General features: G+C 35.7%; 2 protein-coding genes and 1 long non-coding RNA gene across 5 annotated transcripts; 1 reads left to right on the top strand and 2 right to left on the bottom strand.

Moving 5' to 3' along the window:
* The first annotated feature begins 4437 nt into the window (after positions 1-4437).
* Positions 4438-6481, top strand: LOC135764307 (uncharacterized). Of its 2 annotated transcripts, XR_012336928.1 has the most exons (5): positions 4438-4471; positions 5693-5773; positions 5846-5892; positions 6041-6091; positions 6434-6481. It is a non-coding gene; the product is annotated as an uncharacterized lncRNA (long non-coding RNA). The 2 variants fall into 2 exon arrangements; XR_010539867.2 differs by lacking the exon at positions 4438-4471 and having other exon boundaries at positions 5685-5773.
* Positions 6482-13234: 6753 nt separating this feature from the next.
* LOC135766767 (uncharacterized) lies at positions 13235-16650 on the bottom strand. Of its 2 annotated transcripts, XM_065276203.2 has the most exons (5): positions 15662-16650; positions 15452-15571; positions 14297-14452; positions 14084-14176; positions 13235-13790 (listed from the first exon to the last, which is right to left on the bottom strand). In XM_065276203.2, the coding sequence occupies exons 2-5, from the start codon at positions 15560-15562 to the stop codon at positions 13488-13490; spliced, it is 663 nt and encodes a 220-aa protein (XP_065132275.1). In that variant the 5' UTR covers positions 15563-15571; positions 15662-16650; the 3' UTR covers positions 13235-13487. The 2 variants fall into 2 exon arrangements, with proteins under 2 accessions (XP_065132275.1, XP_073671191.1); XM_073815090.1 differs by having other exon boundaries at positions 15452-16650.
* LOC141282348 (uncharacterized) lies at positions 16420-20855 on the bottom strand. Its single transcript, XM_073815109.1, has 3 exons — positions 20546-20855; positions 16858-18350; positions 16420-16457 (listed from the first exon to the last, which is right to left on the bottom strand). Exons 2-3 carry the CDS (start codon positions 18341-18343, stop codon positions 16420-16422), a joined length of 1524 nt encoding a protein of 507 aa, XP_073671210.1. The 5' UTR covers positions 18344-18350; positions 20546-20855.
* Positions 20856-25437: the final 4582 nt, after the last annotated feature.

Raw genomic sequence — 25437 nt, 5'->3', positions numbered from 1 at the left:
TTTATGTTAAGTTGGGCTATTTTGTTATATTAGTATTTAAAAGAGTTTATGTTTTGTTGTTGGGTTTTTAAATGGTTACCATTGTGAAGAGCTCATTGACGAGAACCGTCTCATTGACATGTATCAGTTATTTTGTGTTGTTTTGATCAGAAAGCAGTACATTGTAAGGGTAAATGCATTGATTTGAAATGTTTATGCCATAATCAGCATCTGTTTCAATTAAGTGTTAGTTATGGTTAGCTTGCTAATGTGTGCTGTTATTGGTATAATAACTTTATATTTCTAAATTTTTATAGAAATAACATGATTAGATAATAGTAGCATTGCTAAATTTAACACATTTTTACTCAGATCAACTCAATTTAATTAAATTGTGCTAAGGTAACTAAAACAACTGAGTAAGTTCAACTAAATGCATATTTTTAAATTTAGATAACTTACTTGCAACCACTTAAAAAATGAGCAAATTCAACAAATCATTTTAGTGTTACAATATCACAGCATTGGATTTATACAGAAACTGTCATCTTTATACGTGCACCCAATTCTTGTCTAAAAGTTGTGGTTGGTTAATTCAATAGTCATTGGCATTTTCAGTCTCCCTGGTTTTCAAATGAGTCACATTTAGCTGTCTGCTTTAATTCTGGCTATGCAAAGCAAGCTTGTGTTACTAACACACCCTGATGATACAATTACAGATCTCCGTGGCCATAATGTTTCTGTCTAATGTAATAATATCATGTGTGTGGAAACTGAAAATGACCACGAGACAAAGCCCCCAATGGCAAATCAACAACAAATTAAGGACAATTTCACCTTGCTAGAAAGTTTTTTCCAAATATTTTGACTCTTACAATTAAATACCTTGAAATTAGCTGCAGACTATTTCTGTGTTTATCTACATAAAAAAATTCCCTATGAATATGATTATATTCAAATGACAGATATAGTCGATTTTCTATTAATTATGTTAGAAAGCAGAAAAAAATCCAGAGAGTGATGTTTTTTCCCTTATAAAACAAGTGTAAACATAGACTGAATGATGTCTTTGAGTGAAAAGGAAACTGTGCAGTTGGCTCCGGTCCCAGAATTACAGTGAAAGAAAAGAGGAAAATGAAGTCATATATTAATCTTTGGTAATTGCAGGATACAGTAAGGATATAGGACAGCCTTTGGACATCATTTGAGCTGGACCCAATGACATATAAGTAGAGCACCAATTTTGGGTTTGGCAACACACTATGCTATTAGAAGACCTGGAGGAATGTAAAACCACATGGTTTCCCTTTCTGTCCTTTAAAAATTGAGAATTTAGATGAACTGGGTATTTCTGTAGTTTATTTTTAAAAAGATAGGAAAGATACCAGGTACTTGATAAATTGTAAAAGCCATTTCAGAAGAAACAGACAAATACCTTAGATACTATAAAATGATCTGCATGCCATTTTAAAAGTGTTTGGACAATACATTATATGTCTGAGTTCAAGTGCTTTAGTGCTTTGACTGCTTTAAAAGAACAGATTGGGTTATAGACGGTTTCATCAGACGCACATGCACGATTACTGGTCTGGGGTGCTTTTCCCAAAAGCATCGTTAGCCAACGAACATCGTAAGTTCCATCGTTACTAATATCGTTCAACGATTTGGTGTTTCCCGAAACCAACGTTCAAACGAACATTCGCAAACTGCATCGCTAACTTTTGTCATTGGAATGACAGCTTTTGACCTGTCGTTAGAAGCATCGTTCCTTGTTATTATCATATGTAGACTTACGTTGATCATGCTTTTGAACAAAATAAGCAAAAAACATGTAGTACAGTCTATATCCATCATTCTAAATATATTACAATTTTATTTTACGTCTTTAAATTTGTAAACAGAATGAAAGGGCCAGAGATGGTACAAAGTCACACATTTGCAAGTCTCAAGTAAGTCTCAAGTCTGAACCTTCAAGTCTCAAGTAAGTCCCAAGTATTTTTTTTCTTGGGCAAGTCAAGTCAAGTCGAGTCACAGGCTATGTCAAGTCAAGTCAAGTCCTGTACACTCTAAAAACAAACGGTGCTATATAGCACCAAAAGTGGTTCTTTGCTCGTAATCATAGAAGAACCGTTTTTAGTGCCATATATCACCGGTGAAGCACCTGTAAAGCACCTGTGTAGAACCAAATAAGGGCCATATAGCACCACATATGGTTCTACATAGCACTATATGGTTCTACACAGGTGCTTCACTGGTGCTTCACCGGTGCTATATGGCACTAAAAATGGTTCTTCTATGATTACTAGCAAAGAACCACTTTTTGTGCTATATAGCACCGTTTTTTTTTTTTAGTGTGTAGTAGGTCAAGTCCAAGTCAAGTCACCTTATTATTGTAATTTTACCTGCAGAATCTGATCTTAATAAAGATATATAGAATATAAAGATGTAAAGAAATACTCATGTTCAGTAAAATACATCATGGAAACAATCAAAATTGTAATCTTTACCGTTCGCCCAACTACATTTGAGAAGGATGGCTCTTCAAATGACGGACGAAATTGGAGGCTGTCGTCTGGCTGCCCGTGATTTTAATGTTGCATGTCTTCCAACGCACTGTTCGTCTTTTGCCATCTTGTTGAAGCCGAAAGCGATGACCCTTGCTACCCCTCTGGCTGATGTTGATATCTGTTTTAAGTGGGCGTGGTGTGCGTAAGGTACAAGAGGGCATGACTGATGATAGTGTCATGATTCAGTCATGACATCGCCATTCTCAGCCTGCGCTCCAGTTGGGTCAACTTTATTTTTTTAAATAGTTTGTATATTTGATATTCAAACTGAAAACATGATGTGATTAACACTCAAGTCATTCAAGTCATCGTGTCTCAAGTCAAGTCCCGAGTTTTTAACTTTCAAGTCCGAGTCAAGTCTCAAGTATTTTATTTTTTGTCAAGTCAAGTTACAAGTCACATAAATAGCGACTCAAGTCGACTCGAGTCCAAGTCACCAAGTCACAAGTCCCCATGTCTGGAAAGCACTGCATTTGAAAACTGCGCATGTGCGAGAACTACGAGCTTTAAAACCCTGGGGAATCCCTGGGAGGAGTGACGTAACAGGGAACTTGCGCGTGAATTAAATATCTTTAAAATATACAACAGATAACTAAATCACGATAACAAAATCAGTCTTCCGATGCAATATATGTTATTTACAGCAATAATCTGACATTACATCGATTTGCACAGATTTATTATTAGTACTTCACCTCCCACGTGACATCATCAACTATGTTGTTAAACCAACATGGTTCAAACGATGAATGTGCGACAAAGTTACTATGCTTTCGGGAAACAGTCGTGACAAGGTAGTTTGTTTCTCCAATGATGCATCGTACTATGGTCGTTCAGCAACGACCCAGATAGCAGACGGACTCGGCCCGAATGTGGCCTCATGATGGCACTGCTGGCGTGCTGCCGGCAACGGCATGCAACATGTCAGCCAAGTATGGGCCAGGTGTGGCAATGATGGCACTGGATCCATGATGGCAGATAACATTTGGGCCAGTTGTGGGTGGGAGGTATGTGGCCCAGATCAGTGTAGTGATTGTGGCCCAGATCAGTCTAGTGATTGTAAGCCACATTTGAAATACTGTGATTTATAATAAATAATTATACAAATTGAAGGATTTTCAGGCTATCTTAATCTTAATGTTAATTCAACCTTTATTAAATAAAATGTTAGTTTTGTATTAAAATAAGCTAATATATTTGGACATGTTTGTCTACATTTTAATCACATAAAAGTGCCTTCAGATCATGGGTCAAGATTATTTTGTTCAAATGACCCTGAACTTCCAGAAGATTTTTTTCTGAATTTAAAATTTTTGATAACGTTACTTTGAGAAGCACCATGGATCGATTCGATTTAAACTTGGTTTTGCGTGATTTTCATTGTAGCAGGAGTTTATTCCTGCTGCAGATTTCTGACTTCAATGACTAAGTAAAATTATCATTGTGTACAATCAGATGTTAGATACTGTAGAAATACACGATATGTTTCACTGTGCTTTTGCATGCCGAAGTGTTAAAAAAGATCAAATCATTGTGTCAGTTAACCTTCGCGTTACGTTAAGGATGCGCAGTTTATTTATGCTGTGCAACAAGAACCTACACGCGGATGACATCAAAGTACTGCGAGAGCGACTCGAATGATCATGGGCAGGATTCTGATTTCAAATCGCTCTCGCGGTATTTTAACGTCATCCGTTGGTCAGTTCCTCCAACGCAGCATTATGTCGAACACCTTGTCAGAAATGATTGAGATGGCCAATCAAATAAAAAAAGGCGAGTGTCACTGGCCAATCACATAACAGAAGACGAGCGGCGGCCAATCAAATTAACCAATAGGCGGGTTTACCGCCAGGAGAAGCAGTTACGCCGCGTCAATCAATCATAACGGACACGGATTTCAAAGGCAGCAGGATGAGAGTTAACAAGTAAGTACCTGAACTTAAATATTTAAACTTTTCCAATCATAAAAATGTTTTTGTTTAAATGTCTAACAAACGTATAAAGGGATGCAAACGTTAACGTGATTCCTGTTTAATGTAATGCGTTATATTGTCCGTGTGACATTTAAATTGATATTAAATTAGCTGTTTTCTATAAGGTTAAAGGGATAGTTCGGCCAAAAACGATATTAAACCCATGATTTATTCACCCCCAAGCTGTCCGAGTTGCATATGTCCATCATTTTTCAGACAAACACATTTTCGGATATTTTAGAAAATATTTTAGATCTTTCTGTTGATTAAATGTAATGTTACGGGGTCCAGCAATAGTCCACGACCTTCAAGTCCAAAAAAGTGCGTCCATCCTTCACAAATTAAATCCAAACGGCTCCAGGATGATAAACAAAGGTCTTCTGTGGGTAATCCGTGCGGTGTTGTTGTAGAAATATCCATATTTAAAATGTTATTAACGTTATAAACTACCTTCCGGTAGCGCCGCCATCTTAGAGTGATGCGCATTCAGGATGAGAGCTTACAGAGTTTCTCTGCTGCTGCTCTGTGCCCCCGCCCTCCGAATTTGTCATACGTCACTAAGAAAAGTGCGTACACTACGCTAATACTCTCTCCTGAGTCTAAGATGGCGGCGAAACCGGAAGGTAGTTTATAACGTTAATAACATTTTAAATATGGATATTTCTACAACAACACCGCACGGATTACCCACAGAAGACCTTTGTTTATCATCCTGGAGCCGTTTGGATTTAATTTGTGAAGGATGGACGCACTTTTTTTGGACTTGAAGGTCGTGGACTATTGCTGGACCCCGTAACATTACATTTAATCAACTGAAAGATATAAAATATTTTCTAAAATATCCGAAAATGTGTTTGTCTGAAAAACGATGGACATATGCAACTCGGACAGCTTGGGGGTGAGTAAATCATGGGTTTAATATCGTTTTTGGCCGAACTATCCCTTTAAGAATTACTGTGATCATATTATAATGAAGTAATCGAACTTGGTTATCTGGTCTTCCTGATGTTAGAACATTTATTTAATATATATATATATATATATATATATATATATATATATATATATATATATATATATATATATATATATATATATATATATATATATATATATATATTTAAAATGTATTTCTGTAATGTTTAATTTTATTTTTTTGTGAAAGTGTATCAGGTCTGTTTTCATCAAGACATGAAGACTCTGGAGTGGGACAAGAGAAGGATGGTGGGGTGTTATTCCAATAGACACATTAAGGTAAATTAAATATTTTTGGCCCATGTTTGCATCTTTGTGTTTATATATCAAAAGATTGCTCTGTGATTTCAGTGAAAGCTGATAAATACAGAGGGCTGGACAGTGGTTTCATTGATTAAGTTAGTAAGAACTGACCATAGCCTAACATTAATTTAGTTACCCGAATTGCATTGTTGAATACAAAGGAAAATAGTAAAAATAAAAATATTTTGAATATGGAATACTGTGAAATTATTTTCTGTTAATCATCTGCTGTGTTTGCTTCAGGTAAAGAGGTGGGACAAGGATGCTGACAGGACAGGAGGAGGTGACATTCAGGTTAGTGACAGTACATCAGGGCCACCATTTAATTTAATGTTAATTTGTTTGCTTCCAAAATCAATACTTGACAAATCTTTACAATTATATCTGCAAAGCTGAATTTCTCATAGGTGGATAAAGTATGACAGCAATTGTGAAGACCTTAGACGTGCAGTATATGGTTCTTCTCTCTTTCATTTATATTGATTTGACTTAATTTTCTTGGTAACTAATAATGGGGATATTCCTAATATAATATATTTTAAATACATGCTTAGAACATATCTCATTTGCTCATGTGCTTTGTATCTAAATGAAAAGTACATCTTTAAGGTCTAATCTATGTTTCATTTTATTTAGACATTCAGCGCAGACATTTTCATCCAAAGCAACTTGAGGAAGAAAACAAGCAGCAGTTCATCCTAAAAGGTTCATCTTCTAATTGTTTATCTAACTGTCTGTTTTAAAGTATATCATTATGCTTTTAATTACTTTATTATATGGCTTTTGCTTCATAACAATTATTGATTTGCATCTGTTTTCTTTTATGTAACAGTGGGCTGCTGTAATGTTTACATCTGGAGCTGAGAAGAAAAGAGAGGCTGGAAAGCAGTACTTCTTGTTGAGGACAATCCTGAATAGGAACACTTTCTCATACACCTAGATTATTATTAGTGCTGAAATGTTTGTTTCATTTTTATGAATTGTATTGTTTTAATTTTTTGTTTTATTTGAAATTACCTAAGTTAGATTCATGCTAATACTTTAACTGGACCTTGTATCTTTTGCTGGCTGGCTGGCTGTAGAGTTGGTTTCACATACACATGAAGTTTCTAATTAATTAACTTTTAAGTTCAGTTTGGTTTAAACTTGTATTTACCCATGGTTATTCATTTACATTTCAATTCATGCTAATATATTAATTTCAATGAAAACTTCTGTATTTGTGTATAGCTGGTAATTTGGGCAAACTATGTTTCACATACCAATGTAACTGTCACAAATTTTTTTTATTATCAGTTTGTTCTAAACTTTTGTTGGTTTACTAAGGATGAAATTGCTTTGTAATTTAAGTTGTTGGTGTTAGTTTCATGCCAATAATGTATTTGAACAAACTAGTATTTTTGTTTATTGCTGGCAGTTTATACTAGAAGAGTTTTAACACATACAATGCCATAGTGTTATTGACTTGTGTGTTATTGATTAATAAAAAGGCAAACAATTTGAAAGTAATTTTTTGTGTGATTTATTTATTAATAAATAATTTGGGCAAGATTAGGCTGAGTTATGGCTCAGTTTTGGAAGTTCTGGTTAAATGCTGGTTTTAATATGGTTGACCTATGGCTGAGAACTGGTACCGATGTTAGAACCTGTTCTGGCCCAGGTTTGGGCCGATTATGGGCTATTATCTGGCAGAGACATGGGCCAGTTATGGCCCATGTGTGGCCCTTGTCTGTAATTCAGAACTGGGCCACTGTAGGGCCGTCATTCTTTGTTGTATGTGGGCCGAGGAAAAACAGGTTGTGTGGGCCAGAGCTGGGCCGGAACAAAATTGCTATCTGGGGAGTTGCGTTGTTGTTTGGGAAACGCAACCCTGGTCAGAACTTTACTTCTGGTTTCTGTTTGTTTAATGGACTAGTTGCTAAACTGAACTCTTAAACAAATACCTCGTCGTGAAAAACAAATGTTTTGCTTTCCTAGGTAATCTACGTGTTGTTTAATTGGCTTGTTATCCAAAATAAACTACTCTAAAAGGACTTTGTTGTTATTTATTCTTAGCGGAGTTTACCCAAAGTTACATGTGTTCCACGAAAGCCGCTTGTTTATGTTGTTACTGCTGAAACCGTCTTCAGATGTGAAGCAAAATAGTGCTGATTCTCAAATTTTCACCCACCCTGAATGTACTATAAGATCAAAAGCCCACAAACCCAAACCAAAGTTATAAAAATGTAAAACAAAACACTGGTACTGAAACACTGCACGTAAACAATTGTGTGAATATTAATGTGGAGTTACAGTAAGGCAATTTGTAGGCATTTTCATCCCAAACTTTCTTTACAATACATTACAGCAGTGGTTCTCAAACTGGGGGTGGACGCCTTTGGAGGGTGCAAGATGGTGCCAAGGGGGCCCCAATTTATTACATTTTATAAAATACAAGAGTTTATTATAGTTTATTTATAATAGTTTATTAATTCTGTGTAATTAAACCTCAGAAAATAAGACCAATAACCAACAGCACTACATTGTATAATTTAATGTTTTGTTTAATTCAAATTTGGATGTTTTGTTTTCTTTTAAAAAGTTTGCACTGTTGTAGGCATAATACCAAAATTCTGTACAATACATTAAAGTTATACACATTTCTGTTTTGTGTGTATTCAAACTCATGAACTTGGAATTGAAAAAAAAATTCAATGCCCTACCAATTTGGCAATAAAGCAACATCTCCTCTTTGACATCTCAAACAGATGCTGCTTAAAACACAACATTAATGTTTGTCTGTGTTCGTATGGGCTTAAATAGCTAATCTGCAAATTGAGTGGCAGTATGTAAAAGTTCAATGTAATGGATGATTTAACCCTTTAGATGAGGAGTCACAGCACGGTACCAGTAAGAAGAGAAATGAACAAGCATCCTCATTACCTCTAAATGCAATTAATTATTTATCCATGCAAATTCAAACTTCACATGGTCCTGTTTTGAAAGAAAAAATCTGAATTTTTATCATATCGAGAGGGTTATATTAATAAAACATCAGGCCTTTGCAATGTAGTCATCTTTATTCCTTACATCTTCCACCAGACTCAGAAATATTCTCTTTTGGTGCCACAATGCAGTCTAATGAAAAAGAGTGACAGGGCGGATTGCTTTTTATTCAGAGAATCAGGGTGGAATACACCTCATTTGAACACACCTGGAGGCTGCACAAGGAGGTTAGCTTCATTGATCAAAGAACAAACTGATTCGCGAACGTGAAATCTCTGACACGTAGAGTCTGTGTATCCTATTTCAGGGACAAGGACTGCATTACAGCCGTTCCTCTCCAAAAAACACGACGGAACAAACTGAGAAGCCCATCTTAACCTTAGACTCAACAAACAATATATATGCACTGATGAAGGTAAAACATTCAAATAACATCCCTGCCACGAGTTCACCCGCACCGACACCCTGCACAGGAAATGTCGATCTCAATTTTTTATCTAAATGTGTTGTCTGAGTGGAAAGAGAAAGAATGAGAAATCTAAATTAGCCTGTCGACAATAGGTTGTCTAGATGCACGAATCCTCCTGCATCTTGCTTTTCTCTCTTATTGAACTTGGTCTCTCTAAATCAAAGCAACAATCAGTCTGAAATCACAGTGTTCTGAAATCTCACTTAATTCTTTGAAGATTTACTGTAGTGAGCCGTGCAAGTTGAAAGCGGTAAATGAGGGTTAATACGCAGACTAGTTTTAACAGCCATGAAATTTTGCCCAGGGCGTTCGACAATTCCGAGATCTCTGTAATGACATGACTGCTGCCAACATGAAAATCCAAACTACGATTCATTGGTACTGACAGATGGCGAAGACTCAGAGGTGGATGAGTTTTACAGTTCATCGTGGCTTCTCCAGGCTTCACATCATTCTCATCTTTTAACATTGTGGATGATCCAGAATAAAGCAAAAGATGAAATAGCATTTGAGGAGTTCAGGTGCAAAACCCTTTAAGTGTTTTCATATAAACAAGCCTTTTTAAGTCAGGCTTTTGTGGTTAGGTTGAGTAATTATACTTTAATGGCAATGAAAATGTTATTAGTCAGTAATTGAAATGCCTTATTTTTCCAAAAGTCACTTTAGTTTTCATTGGTATTTAATAATTTTGACCGTTTTTGCTGCAAAAGTTTTTTTAGCAAAAGCCAAAAAATCCACTTCTTTCATAAACAGTTAAAAAAATCCTCAAAGAAACATTGCAAATAATGAAAATCAGAATGTAATAATGAAGAAACTTAACTCATTACATTCTGGTTGTATTCAGGTCCATATACTCACAAGGGACACAAGTTTGAATGTGGCTCTAACACTGTAAAAAATGTTTTGTCAGATCAACTTAGAAATTGTACTTCATTTGGTAACATCTGCATTAACTGAGTTTGTTGAAGTTAATATCTCATTTTAGATGACTGAGAATAACTCAATTCAACCAACCCGAAATGCCAAGGTTTTACTAAGGCAAAACTGTCATTGGCTGTAACTTGGTTTGTCCTGCAATTTTAAATCAGATTGCAAGTTTGACATTACCTATTTTGTCTTACACATTGAAACTTTATTTCCACTTTGATGTAAATATGTATGTTATATTAGTTGAAATCTAAATTTAAGTCTGCTGTCACTTCATATTTTGTATTACCTGCAATCCCAATTTTGCATTGATGTGACCTCATGTGTTGTATAGAGGCAAATATCAGTGTGACTTTAATGTAATTTCATGTGTAGCATAACTTCAAAACATGTTTTCACTTTGATGTAAAGTAATTTATTTTATAAGGTCAAAATATAGTTTCATTTTGTTGTTACTTCATATGTAGCATAACTTGAAATTATCTTTTTACTTTGATGTAAGGTCATTTATTTTATTATGCAAATGTCCTGTTTCATTTTGATGCAAATTCATGTGTTGCTTAACTTCAAATCAAGTTTTTACTTTCATATAAGGTAATTTCTTTTATTAGGTCAAAATACAGTTTCATTTTGATGTAACTTCATGTGTAGCATAACTTCAAATCACGTTTTTACTTCCATGTAAGGTAATTTCTTTTATAAAATCAAAATATAGTTTCATTTTTATGTAACATCATATGTAGCATAACCTCAAATCAATATTTTACTTTGATGCAAGGTAATTTATTTAATAAAATTAAAATATGTTTTCACTCTTATGTAACGTTATGCATAGCATAAAAATAATTTTTACTTTAGTACAGAAATTATGTTACAAAGTGAAATCTCATTTACAGCTTCCAATACATTCTTTAAAAAGCACTTTAATCAGTTTTTATTTTAGCAGGGCAGTAAGGAGGCAGGACACAGACAGATGCTTAAATGCCCAAGTGGGGCATTTTATTAACAATAGTGAAGGGAATGGGGGGCAGTGAGGGGCTGATATGTCCTCCTGGGCTTTGTGGGTGCCTCGTGATTTTGGGCATCCTGGTGAATTCGGGGAATCGCTTGCTTCGTGCAGTACTGGATAGTTATGTCAGCTCAGCCTGGGTCTTATGCTGTGTTCCAGGCAACCTGTAACCCATAAATCATGACTTCAAAACCACGACTCAGGACTCTGAACTCGGGTAGGAAGTCACGGATTTGACTGTCGTTCCAGTGCACTTTCACAGGTAGAAGGTTGTAAAAACACGGGTTACAGGCTGCCTGGAACGCATACTCCCAGTTCAGAGTCGTGAGTCGTGGTTTTGAAGTCGTAGTTCACGTGTTCAAAAACATGCCTGGAACGCAGCATTAAGTCGCTTCCTATGAAAAGGGGAACACACATTAGACAGGGTATTTTACTGATACGTTCATACGACACCAATGTACTAAAAATTTTTTCTTTGTATAGACAAAAAATCTGATCACACGGATCCGCGAAAACGACTATCATTGTACGATGTATGCCAGACCCGTCGTTAGTGCTTACAAGCTACAGTATGGACTGCACGCCTCATTTAATCTGCATACAAACACAGTCAACACGAACAAGCGCACCCACACCGTCACAGTTTTCACAGATTCATTTTTGTAGTCTACACTCAGCGCATAACAAGTTAGCAACATATTTTTTTTAAAACCTTTACATTAAAACCCGTTTTCACAACCTTGTTTTCTATAAAAAAAATATAACTGTTTCAGATTCCAGTTGAAACTTGTCTCGTGTAAACAGTCCCTGCTGCTTCTTGTGGCCTTTATATCGCTCTCTGCCTGATTACCTGAGTAGGGTCAGCTGTGCCCTGGCAGTTAGCGCAGGAGGCAGTCGCACTCAATTATGGTTTGCTGCAGGTCGGAATGGCGGTGGCGAAAGGTAGGGGGCATGTCATGCAATAAAGTTTATCATTGGTGCTCGGTTTACATGTACTTACAGTTAAATAGAACCCTGATATTCCCTGAATATCACAACACTTAATAGCAAGTTCAACTTCAATACAATCCAGGATTACCTTTATTTTACATTTACACTAAAGCAAAATATGATAAAACACAATCCTGCTTTTTCATTTTATTGTTAATGCATTTATATGTTTTAAAGGGCATGTAATCGGATTATCTTTATGTTTTTACTAAAATTAAATGTGATACAAAACATTTTATTGAAAAATATAAAAAGTTTGTAACAGGGAAAAAGATTCAATCAAAAGTACACAGGCAGTGCTCCAAGCTAACATTGAAGTGAAAATATATAGCTATAGTGCATGGATAAAATGATTAAACTCTGCAGACAAATAATTATGACTGATGTCAAACAAATATTACATTCTATTAGACCAAAGACTGCCAATGGCAATTAGATATATGCAAGACAACTAATATCCTAGGTTCACCACTGAAGAAACATCTAAGCCAACTGCAATTTTTGTGTGTATTTGCAGAGATCATGCGGTTCTCTGTGGCCCCGAGCCAGATGATTGCCCAGAAATTGCACCTCAGATCTCGTCAAAACAAATATACATGAAATTTGCAGCTGGCTCTGATGTTTCTTCAGTCAAGGATGTGTTCATTCTAACACATTGTTTTGGGTTATCCTATTTAACACATTGTGTTATTTTAACAAATTATGTGTAATTTCATGTGGATTTTGAGTTCAAATAAATTAAAGGGACAACACAAGATCCGTTAAAACAACACAAAGTTTGTTCCTCCAAAAATAACACAAAGATGTGTTGCCCTTAACAAGACAAAATTTGTTTTAAGAGTGTTCAGTGGTGAACCTAGGATATTAATCTTCTTGCATATTTCCTTCCAATGGTCTGAATCTCTGTGATACACCTTGGAAAAACAGAGGTTCAGACCATGGTAACCTCAAAGGTGGATCCGGCTCTCCTAATAACTATATTTTGACACCATACGCATAACACTTGGTTTTATTTAAAATAATGTAAGACAAACACAATGAATCACAACTTCATGTAACTGATAACTTCTTGTTTTTAATAATCAATTTATCAATGCCATTTTTTTCCTTTGCTGAGTCACAACAAATAAAAATTAATCAGCAACCTAGAGAAGAAAAGCTTGGATAATAAAGACTTCAGACAAACCAAAACAGTGTAGATGCTACATAATGTTAAACCATCGGTCCTTGATATCAAAAATATTTCAGCCAAATAATTATAATAAATTACTTGTCCTCCCACCCAAATGCTTACTCTGTTTGTAGCAACTTCACATAAAGATTGTGCACCTTGCTGGACTTTTTCTGACCTTCAAGGTCCATAAAAACTTTTGTATCATCTCAAATGTGTATTTTAAATCTCGTGGGTAGCTGAGGTTTAAACAATACATTAGGCCAAAAAGAAAAGAAAAGGCAGATGCAACTGATTTTAAATTATTCAACACCACATTTCCTTCTATGACGATTCCCACGTCATCTGGCATTTCAAAGGGTCTCTCACATGGTTTTCGTTTCACAAAGATGGCCATTGTCTGTTTAGAGAGGTCATCTGATTCCTGCTCATCTTGTATATCCTGCAAAAGAAATTAAAAAAAGGGTACACCACACATTATAATAATTAAAAGTTGTACCTGCCAAAACCAGTGCCACACACACACACAAAATGGTTAAACACTTCAGCTACACAACAGGACTTCGACATTTAAAGCATTTCTAATGTTAAAGCACATCTTAAAAATTATGTAACTTTAATAGAAAATGTTATACATTTAAAATGTCTCCAAAATGCTTAAAATACTCTACAAACAAGTTACCATATTAGCACAGAACAGTGGCCATCATCAATATTAATATTAATTGTCCTTACCATGTAGTCTTTTATCAGGTTTTTGTCATCCTCACCAAGGTAGAGAATGATGGATCTAAGGATACACTCTCTCCTTATATTTATGTCACTAGTCTGAAAATTATTTAAAGATTTGTCAGCAGTAAATACCAATAAATAAAGGGAGTGCAGCAAAAATGTAAACTAAAGCAGGCTGTGAATACAACAAAAACTGAACTGTGAAGTTTAGTGTACCTCATCAAATGCCAACACATATAGGCTAGTTTTGAAACGAATGGCTCCACCTCTGCCTCTGATAACTTTTACAAGATTTGTGGAAAGTCTGTCTAATTCTGCAAAGAATCGAATCTGAAGGGGGACTGTTGTGATGCGGAGAAATTCTGCATTGATCTAAAAGATAAAAAACAGAAGTGTGTTCTCATTAGGCAACATAGCAATTACAGTAAAATCAAACATAAGCTTTACGTGCCAAAAACATACCTTATTCTCCTGGAAAAGAGTAGGCCATCTATTCATAAAATCTGCTATTTTTGGCTGTTCTGTGACGATTTCATAACGCCTATAGGCAAAAGGCTTTGCCAAAATTTCACGAATTACTTTATCATTGTTTTTTTTCTTCGCTTCATTCAAAAGAGTTATGCGCAGTTTTTCAAGGCTCTCTCGTTTCACCAACTGGCAGACAAGGACAGTAGTTTGCCTCTGCTCGTCTTGGTCTTTTAATATTCTTAGATGGGTGATCATCTTCATTACCTTTAGCTTTTAGTGAATTAATATTAATTTCGGCACAACCATGTAATTTCAGCATTTTTCTGTAGTTGGCCATTTTAAATTTTAGCCTCTGCTTCAATCCATAGGATCCACAACAGGAACCGAGCTCCTTTAGGCAAGGATGTCTCTCCACTAATGCCTCTGCTACCTCACTAAAATCAGTGTCTAATGGATATGCTTTAAATTTGTAGATTTGTTCTGCCACTTTTTGTAGAATGTCATTTTTCATCTTCGACCCAACAGTCAACACCTTCTTATTAGCTTGATATTCAGCATTTCCCCTTTCTAATTGAAGCTCAGTCTCATATGAGAAGCACGGGATTGGGAAATTTGTTGGCCATGGATGGGTTCTGGACAAAACAGACTCAGGATGGGAAATGTTTGGGCTTTCTGTGCTGCATTCTGTATTGCAGATGTAACGTCATCCATCTCCATGGTCAATCCTGAGGTGGCTGGAGAGCCTAATTCTTGCACTGGAAACATTTCATCCTGTAGCTGAATTACCTTTATGGTGCCAAGATGTTGTATTTCAGAAATGTCAGTTACATTAACAAATTCATCAAAATCAGCATCCAAGTACTGCAGCCTTATGTTTCCTATCAAATTAAAAGTCGTCTTTACTTTCTCAAGCATATCATCCAGGGATGCAGGCAAGCCATTAGGAATGAACATTTTGTGTGCATCATCTTTTCCAAAAAGTACTCGAAGCCCTATGTTCTTTGTGCAAGCCATTGTGACAATCTAAAGAGAGAAAAGACATAACATTAATAATAGTCACTAAATAAAGTGAAATACATCAGTCAAATTCCTTATATACAAGTGGTTACATACCTAACCATGTATGTATCTCTTAACTGTTGTAAGATGCATCCCTGAAACACAGTAATCTGCAAGTGGGTACACATCCCTTAATTCATGAGGCTCTACAAGCAACACTTCTGAATTCAAAGACTTTTCCAAAATAAATGATCTGTAGTGTTCAAAGTACCACGCCTTCAGCTTCCTGACAATAAAACATAATCCGTCTAGCACAACAACCATTTGGACAATTTCACAAAACTCTGGGAGTCCTGCAAGGGAGCCATGTGCCAAAATCATTCCAGTCTTGTAATTTAGGCCATTGTATGTTACATTTTTCGACAAACATGCCTCCTCAATATGCACATATTTTTGCTTCAGTGCTTGTGCAATGTTTTCATTTAGAACATCAAGTGGTAGTGTAGAAACATCTGTAACTTCAAGAGATGGTTTGGGGACAGAGCTCACATGCAAATAATATGCTATCTGAAATTGATGTTTCATTGACAATGACTGGAGCACATTCTTAAAGCAGCTTGTGTGTCTGACAACTCTCTTAAAGAAGCTATGTTTGGATTCAAAACGCATCGTCCAAACTGCCACCAGTGGACCAAACTGACGAATAAGTTGGGGATAGTGCTCCAAGTAATGGTGCTTTGGCCGAAGTGTTGAATCTGGAAATACCTCTTGAAATCTCACTCTGTGTTCTGAGATCTTAAAATCAAGATATGGTATAGAATCTTCAGTGTGAACTGGAGTGACAACAAGGTCTACAATATCTTTCAAGTCTGTCAAGATCTGCCATGCTTGTTCCTCATGGGGAACCTTACTGCCAATCAACAGAGGCAAAAATCTTATCAAAGCCCAATTTTCATGAGCATTTCCACCCACAGTTTTTTTTGATGCAAAGTTGAGAGGGATAGAATGAGGGCGATTTGTTTTGTCAGTCCACTTAAAAGGAAAGTTGTGTATTGACTGATTTAGATCATCCAAAGTGAAATACTTCTTGGAGATAAGTACAGACAGGCACAGGGCAATTTCAACTGGCACAATTCCTTCAAATAGGTCATGGGCAATATCAGGTGGAAATCCAGAGGTTACATTGAAAAATGACAGTTTTTCTGACAAAATGCAACTTTTCTTCACACCACAGTAACTGGGCAATGACTTTTGTCTGATTGTTTCAAGGTGCTCTTCATGAATTTCTTTTGGTCTGGAACAAAATGTACCGCTTCTAACTTCTTGTGACTGTATTTCTGACTTTTCAGCAGTACAAAACCTGCACACATGAGTTCCAGAAAAGCTCTCAACAAATCCTCCAATACCATGTGCAGCAAGATTATCAGCAACCACAAATTGAACTGTACCTTTTAAAACCCTGCCCAACTTGCTAATGAAAACACCATGCTGCTCCAAGTTTACAAGATCATTTATCAGTGGCTGCAGCACCTTCTCGTACCCATAACTCTTAACATCTTCAGATTTGATTAAAGCAGCCAAATAAATTGATGACAAAGATGACTGACAATATGAGGGTAAGCTTCCTAGAACCCAATAAACTCCACAAACTTTGTGTTTTTTCTTTGATGTGCCAAGAGGATTGCAGATTTCAAAATCATCCACATACAGTATCAAAGAAATAACTGAGGCTTCTGAAAGTAAAGGATTCTCTTTAAAATGTAGTCCATCACGATATGATTTATACACTGGTGTTTCAGTGTGTGGTTCTGATGTTCCTTCTGTAAAGTTTATCACTTTATCCAAGATGGGTTGACAATTTAACACCTGCTGTAAAGATTTCAATAATGGTACATACTGGAATGTTTTGTTTTTCTTTGGGTCTAACACATATTCAGTTGGCTCAACCACATTAAAATGACTCCTATAGTAAGCCTTTCGTCTCCATGAAGTGGACAGTGGACCATTGTCTGCAATTGCACAATGAATCGGATTTGACTTACAAAGTGTTGATGCCAACTCCTGCAGTACACTCTCCTCTATCTGGTAGCTGTGATGCTGAAAGACCTGACTAACAATTCTCAGTGTAGCTGGCACACTCAGTGAGCCAATTAAGTACCGTAACTCACAGAGAAGATCATTAATAGCTGAGCTAGATACAAGATATATGTTTTCTAGCTTTAATAAAAGTGAAGCTAGGTTTACTTCAATGTCATTCAACTGGTCTTGGTCTTCATTGGCAAAGCCTGGACTTGTACATTCCTTACTGGTTGATTCCTCAAATTCTGATGTATTAGCACTTTCTAATGGCAAGCCTGAAATTGGCCTTTGTTCAACAACTCCAGGCTTGAAGTCTTCCAATCGGAAATGTCTGTGTTTTCTGTATTTGTGGGTTTTAAAATTGTTATAAATGTTGGTTTCATAAGAGCAACCTAAAAACATACAATTGATTGTCTCATAGTTTTTAAGATGCACACTAATGTGTTGAAAGTATTCTTTGTCTGATGAAAGCTGATTGCAGCCACAAACATGACATGTGTATATAACAGTTGCAACAGCTTGATGTTGTTGCTTAGATGGATGGCCTCTTGATAAATGGCTTATTAAAGCATTCCAAGTTTTAAAGCGGCAGGGGCAGTTCACATATGTGCATGGATACAAATGACCTCTTCCATGGTGCTTATGGTCCAGTCTGTAGTGTTTAAGGAGAACAGATCTTCTTTGAAAAGATGCATCACAATCTTTGCATGTCCACATTAATGTCCTAAAAGAAAACAATATAAAATTTATTTTATGTACAACACTAAATCCTTTGCAATCAAAATTGCCTAAACGTTCAATAATCATTCTCAATTTAACCTTAACTTTGCAATGTGCAACCACACCGCTAGATGCTGCTAAAATGTACACACTGCTTCGGGTAACTAAACAACAGGATAAGCAGCAATATGTCTGACAACGAGAATAGACACACATGCATGTATCTGTGCGTGTGTGTGTGTGTGTGTGTGTGTGTCTGTGCATGTGTATCTGTGCGTGTGTGTGTGTCTGTGCATGTGTGTCTGTGCGTGTGTGTGTGTCTGTGCGTGTGTGTGTGTCTGTGCGTGTGTGTGTGTCTGTGCGTGTGTGTGTGTCTGTGCGTGTGTGTGTGTCTGTGCGTGTGTATGTGTCTGTGCATGTGTGTCTGTGCATGTGTGTCTGTGCATGTGTGTCTGTGCGTGTGTCTGTGCGTGTGTCTGTGCGCGTGTCTGTGCACATGTGTCTGTGCACATGCATCTTGTGCATGTGCATCTGTGTCTGTGTCTGTGCATGTGCGTCTGTGCAGGTGCATGCGCGTCTGTGTCTGTATACACACACACACACACACACACACACTATATACAGTGCCCTCCATCAGTATAAATTTTTTTCTGTTTGCTGTGGAGACCAGAAATTGGTAAGATGAACCAGTATTTCAGAAGTACAGAATGTCACGTTTTATAAACATTTGATTATGTTTCAATCAACACATATATGCTTTACCAACAAAGAACAACAACCATTTAATGGTGACTTGTGTGTTGTACCCAAATGCAAGACTCAAGGATCAAACTGACAATACACATTCTCTGCTTTTTATGTGTGAACAATGAATGTATCAGGACACAGATCATCAGCCAATGGTCTTAATATGCCCACATTAGTTAGAAGTATTAAAATACAAACGTGTTGTCGTGTCATTGAGCTGGAATATTGTGCATGTTAAAACATTCAAAATAAATGTGACATTCTGTACTTTTGTGTCATGTTCACCTTTTAATGTTTAGACATTGCTTAATTCCACAGCAAACAGAGCAATTTTGCCTGACCTGTATTGTGCCAATGCATATAAAAGGACACTTAAACAGCATTTATAAAATTGCAACATACACAAACAGTAGAGATTAAAAAAATATTTTATACCGAATAGACAAGCATATCTATAAAATTAACTGTAGTCTCAATGTTGATGTAGCGAAGCTTAAATATCAGACAAGTAGAGTTTTGCATATTAAAGTTAACTCAGAGAATCTTCTAAAATGGACATCAACAGCTTACACTTAACTTAAAAATACTTAAAACTGATTTTAGACAAAACTCATGTTGTCTTTTGTTGTGAATCTCATGTCACGTGTGTGCTGGGAGAAGCACTTACATCATACAGTACAGTATACAGCGAATCAGACATCAATCATCGATGGATTTTCTTCATTCTGTGTTTCAGTCACGTGTATACAATATTTCTGGAGGTTGTGCGAGTTTAACTGTGTAAGACGACGAATAGTTTGTGCCTATATGACGATTCAGTTTTGGCAGTGATCTAAACAATTCATTCAAACTGATTCGCGAACCAATTCAAAACAATTGGCCCATTTGCTTAGTAAAGAAACCGACTCAAACGAGTTATTCATTTGCGAATGACTCAGAAACACGAGACAGCGATTTTAAATTAAAATACACATTTCGTAATTAATTAAAATACAGTAACGAAGGAATGCTGCACAGTGTAATGAACTACAAGTAAAAAGTTTCCTAAGTAAGCGTAAAAGTACCATTTTTTTAAATGTACTCTTAAGAGTGCATATTTTCCAAAATTGTACTCAAGTAGATGCACGTTAACGAAATAAATGTACCACCTCTGTAAGTGTGCCATTGCAAAAACCAGTTCAAGCTCAATGACCCCTATTAATAGTCATACACACCTCCCACTTGTGCATAAAATACTTGGTGAATAAGACCCATTTAATTTGACCATTTACATGTTTTTGTCTTTGACACCCAAAATAATTTCTTAAACTGAAATGTTGGTGTCATGATGACAACAAAACAGATTTGTGTGTTGCATTTTGCCAACAAAAGTAAAGTATCAATCACATCTAACAACTAACAATCTTAATAAATGTATTTTATACTAAAATTAAAAGGAAAATCACAACTTACTTTTAAGCTGGCTAAATGAGTTGCACCAAACGACAAACACCACTTCCAGCTGCTTCTCATTTCAAATGTCCTCAGGTGTTCTTTTTATTTTCTGTCCTTAAGAGAAGTTGTCTTGTAGATGACACAACTCTATACCGCCCTCTATGTCTTGGGCTGTGTTAAATGTGTCCATCCCAAGCTCTAGAAATTGAAATTGTATGTTGGTTGAATGTACCCTATTAAGTTTAAACAGCATTCCCTTGTTCTACGTTACATAAACTTGCTTTAAGTAGATTTCAGCTACAAAATTACTTTTATAGGTAGAATCAGGTAAAAATAGCTCACTAAGTCAACAACTGCACATGTTCACTTTTTACAGTGAAGATTGTTCATCATTCATTCAATTCATCTTCTGTGCGCTTAGAGGATTTTGCTGAAAAACTGTAATGGCATTTGGGGGATTTTGCCAACAAATCAGTATTTCTGAATGGCCTGAGGCAGGGATTAAGCAGATTTAAACCGGAAGTATATGATTACATATAATACTTGCCGAGAGCATTTGGCTTTAACAAAGAGCATTTAGCAGCTTTTGGTTTTGTTATAAACAATATTCTGCTTCATCTGCGGGTTAAAATTCAGACATTGAGATTAAAGCTTGCTAACAGTATTGTTGCTGCTAAATGTCTGCTTAAAGACTAAGGGCCAGATTTATTAACAACTTGCGCAAGCGCAAACCATCATTTTGGCGTTAAATAATTATTAAATAATGTCGTAATTTAATAAAAACGCACAGTGGATAATTAGCGCTGAAATGGGAGTCTAGTTAATTTTGTGACTGACATTATTGCGTATGCATTTCTAGGAGTTTCTGTTTTAGACATATAATTTATGGGAAGAAAGTATTTAAATGATTCATGCAACGTGGTTTACTGTTTGCGGGTATGATATTACTCTTCTTTTACTAACCTTTTGATTTAAATAAATCATTTCACAACATATTATTCAAAAATATCGTTTGCCAAGTCATTCATTTTTTAATTGCAGGAGAAAATAAAAGAAGAGTCACTAGATGTCACACAATACGAGGCGTTTCAAAACTTCTTGTAAACCTTAATAATTTTTTGTCCTCCAGTTCTTTTTAGTTTACTATGGCTTTGTTAGCTGGGATTTTACACCTTGAATTTTCTGCTGGGATGTCAATGGTGCTGATCTTATGTGCTTTAGGTATTAGTAGATCACCCGCACCTCATCAGCTCTGTTTATTTACAAGCCTGAACTAATTTGCGCTGCTCTTAGTCGATTGTGTTGGCCATTATGGAAATCAGCTGTTGCGCTGTATTATTTAGTTTGTGCTTTTTTTGTAAATAACTTTGAAATATTACCACTCCCATCAGTCCTTTTTTGGAAATGCACTCTCACGCTTATTTGCCCCCGTTTAATAAATCTGGCCCAATATATGTTATTCACAGTTGTTTTGAAACATGGCCCTTTATTATCCTAAATGTTAAAACAATAACTAGTCACACTTTTGCCAACTGATATCTACATTAAGAAAACACCATTTAATACTAAATTATAACTGATCCCATCAAGGCCAGACTCCATGCAACATTCATAACTATAGGAGAATATAGGAGCCCAGGGTCCCCAGAGATTATAAACATGTCCTGTGGCATTTTCAAGGGCTCACAAGTTGACAGTAACTTCAAGCTTTTTGCTGTTTACTGAAAGAAAAAAGCCATTTCATGGTTATACACACAACACCACCAAGAGAGAAATCAATTAAAAAGCAAAATACATTGCCAAAATAAATCCTGCTGAAGTAATGAAGCGACCATTTGTGAATTTTTCAAATCCAATTTTGTGGTCGAGTTTTGAAGAGCGAGTATGGAAGATTGCCATTTTGGATTATGAGGAAGCTTGATTCATGTGTTATTGATTATAGTGGCGATGTTCCTTTTCTTAAAACATATTTCATGATGTTACCAATTATATTTTCCTGCTTGTTGTTTAGCAATACCACTGGCATAGTGAATTTTCCTACTGAAATTGTCATTATTATTTTAAATTTTTCAGATAATGTTGCAAATTTAGTTGTGTTTTTCATTGAAAGGTTTATAATAGATTGTTTGGTGATGTGACAAAACAGGCAAGACCAGCTGGTGTAAATCTTCATTAAGTCTTTTGTTCATTTCATCTGGTATTGATGCTAAATCTAAACATGCTGTGGTATTTTGGGTAAAGCCACTGGGTTAAAATAACCCAGAAAATGTTTATATTTGACCCAACAATGGGTTAAAACAATACAGCATTTTGTATTTATTTATTATTTTGTATTAATTATTTAGAAAGCATTTGAATTAAAACAACACAGCATAGGTTAGTTTAAATGTGTAATGTGTTTTTCAGAAAATTAGGGGGTGGTACACCAAGGAGTTTACACCACTGATGATATAGTTATGTATATTATATTGCATTTCTGTCAAGAGATCCTTTGAAAAGTCTCACATTGCACCTTTAAATCCCAGTGGGTTGGGTTCGTCCCTTTTTGACTCATCGCTGAGTTAAAAATACTCTTTTTCTTTATGATCGGATTTGTTACAAGGTGAAATGCAAATTTTAGGATTTCTGTGGCTCAGAAATGACTGCTGCTCACACTCTGTACTGTGAGGCCGTGAAGACAGCTTTCAATTTATATCAATGCAAAATCTCCATTTATCTATAAAAAAACTCTTGGATTATGAGGACATACTTTCTGTCTGTCCTGCTTAAGAGAAAAGAATGACAGTAAGTCATTCTCTTCTCTCCACACTTCTTTTCATTTATGTGTTGTTAGGGGGGTGCATTACACTTAAAAAAAATGCTGGTATTTTCAATACAACTATGGGTTAAAGTAACCCAGAAAATTTTTATATTTGACCCAACAATGGGTTAAAACAACCTAGCATTTTATTTTGTAAGTAGGATAGTGTTTTGTTAAATATGTGGTGGAGCACAGATATGATATTTATAGTGCTGGGCAAAGATTAATCGCGATTAATCGCATACAAAATAAAAGTGATTTTTTGCATAATATATGTGCGTGTACTGTGTCTAATTATTGTGTATATTTAACCACACACACATTCATATATTCATTTCAGAATTGTTTTACTTATATATAATTTTTTTAAATTTATTTTTAATATAGAATATATAAAAATATCAATAAATATATATAAACATGTAAATGTTTCTTAAATACATACATGAATGTGTGTGTATTTATTTATACATAATAATTACACACAGCACATACTCATATATTATGCCAAAAATCACTTTTATTTTGTATGCGATTAATCGCGATTAATCTTTGCCCAGCACTAGATATTTAATACTTAGATGCGAGGTGGCATGCCAGAAGAATTGTTGATGCAGAATGGACAGGATCTTTGGACACGACAGAATGATTTGAATCATCAGGCTCCTCCCTAATGTACGATTATAAATTAGTAACATGTTTTATCTTTAAAAAAGCTTAAGAAAATAAGCCTTTTTATTGATTTGAAGATTTAGTATGTTGCTTTCAACCAAGGTTTGGCCACATCCACTATGCTTATACTCACTATGTTGATATCACTATGTTGTTCTTATTAGAGGAAAGACAGATAACCTATGCTATTGCATCAGGTGGATACCGAAATTTAAATTGCAATCGATCATGAAACGTATTTGAGCCACTTTACCTCATGTTTCACTTTTGCTAAATTCATCCTGCCATTGCTGTATTCATGAAATATAATGTATGCAATAAAATATGAACAGTGATACAGATGCCTGAAGCTAGACAATTTATGTAAACGAAATTGCATCGTTTTGTTATGAAAAACATAAACATATGTTGACTTCTCTCAATAAAAAAACAAGTGGATTGCCTGTACCTGTGTGTTTGTTTAGATGGTCAATAAAAGTGGGAACATGTGGCTGCCCTATTGATAAGAAAATAGTTCTCAGCACACCTCTGGTGCAATTCATCATACCGGCTATTAATGTCCAATGTCACCAACAACATCTATTGCTGCTGCTCCCTGCTTGTATTGACGTTTGTTAAAGCTTGGTTTAACCAATCCCATTTTATAGAATTTTTCGATATTACTGGAACATGATCGTATGCAAACTAGAGTAGTCCATTAGCAACAAATGAGACATAAAAAGAACCATTAGTAATAAAATGAATAGTCAAGAGACTTGGAGTGGTGTAGAAATAAAGCCTACCCAGTAGTGTCTTTGCTGTCTTCGGGACAGAAGGAATAATTTTGCAAGATAGTTAAGAAGATAACCCTTTCACAGAAGCATCCTTCACAAGCCATTATGGCTGACAGCCTATTACATTTCAGATTGAGGAGCTGAAATGATTAAGAACATTGTACTGTGTTGCCATGACAGCGTGCATTTTTTCATCCTTAGAGTGTAATCACTATAGTTTCAATGATGTACAATCAAACCAGATGATAATAAGCAGTGGAGACATGGAGATATTGGGTTTGGAGGGATGTTTCCATGGCAACTGAAATAATAATCCTCATGATTGATGTTTTCTTTTTCGTTTTCCCTTTTGTATGGCTGTAAGATTCAAAGCCCATGTTTTTTCCCTTTTTTTCTCCTCCACAGTAGCTTCATATAGTTTATTAGTCTGTCAGAATAGTTTATGAGATGTTGTTGCAAAGGAAATAACCAAGTTCTCTTGCTTAATAACATGCCACATTTTCTGTTTACATACTCTTTGGGTATAAAACAAACATCAATGGATTCATCTTTCTCAAACACATTTTCCAGTTGCATTCTGGGTAAACAATTTTGCTGTCTATTAGCATCCAGGTCACACGTAAATGTCATGGAGATAGGGCTTTTGGGCAGAAATGAAAATAACA

This window comes from Paramisgurnus dabryanus, chromosome 6 (genome assembly GCF_030506205.2).
Source record: "Paramisgurnus dabryanus chromosome 6, PD_genome_1.1, whole genome shotgun sequence".
NCBI lineage: Eukaryota > Metazoa > Chordata > Actinopteri > Cypriniformes > Cobitidae > Paramisgurnus > Paramisgurnus dabryanus.
This window is presented reverse-complemented; position numbering and strand designations above follow the sequence as displayed.

Excerpts from the sequence above, each read along its gene's own strand:
- LOC135766767 (XM_073815090.1), bottom strand. The coding sequence starts at position 15,562 with ATGGCTTGCACAAAGAACATAGGGCTTCGAGTACTTTTTGGAAAAGAT. Across the intron at positions 14,453-15,451 it reads TGGATGATATGCTTGAGAAA|ATCAATGCAGAATTTCTCCG; the intron begins GTAAAGACGACT and ends TTTATCTTTTAG. Across the intron at positions 13,791-14,083 it reads ACCTGATAAAAGACTACATG|GATATACAAGATGAGCAGGA; the intron begins GTAAGGACAATT and ends TTTCTTTTGCAG.
- LOC141282348 (XM_073815109.1), bottom strand. The coding sequence starts at position 18,343 with ATGTGGACATGCAAAGATTGTGATGCATCTTTTCAAAGAAGATCTGTT. Across the intron at positions 16,458-16,857 it reads GTCACAAGAAGTTAGAAGCG|TAAGGTTCCCCATGAGGAAC; the intron begins GTACATTTTGTT and ends GTTGATTGGCAG.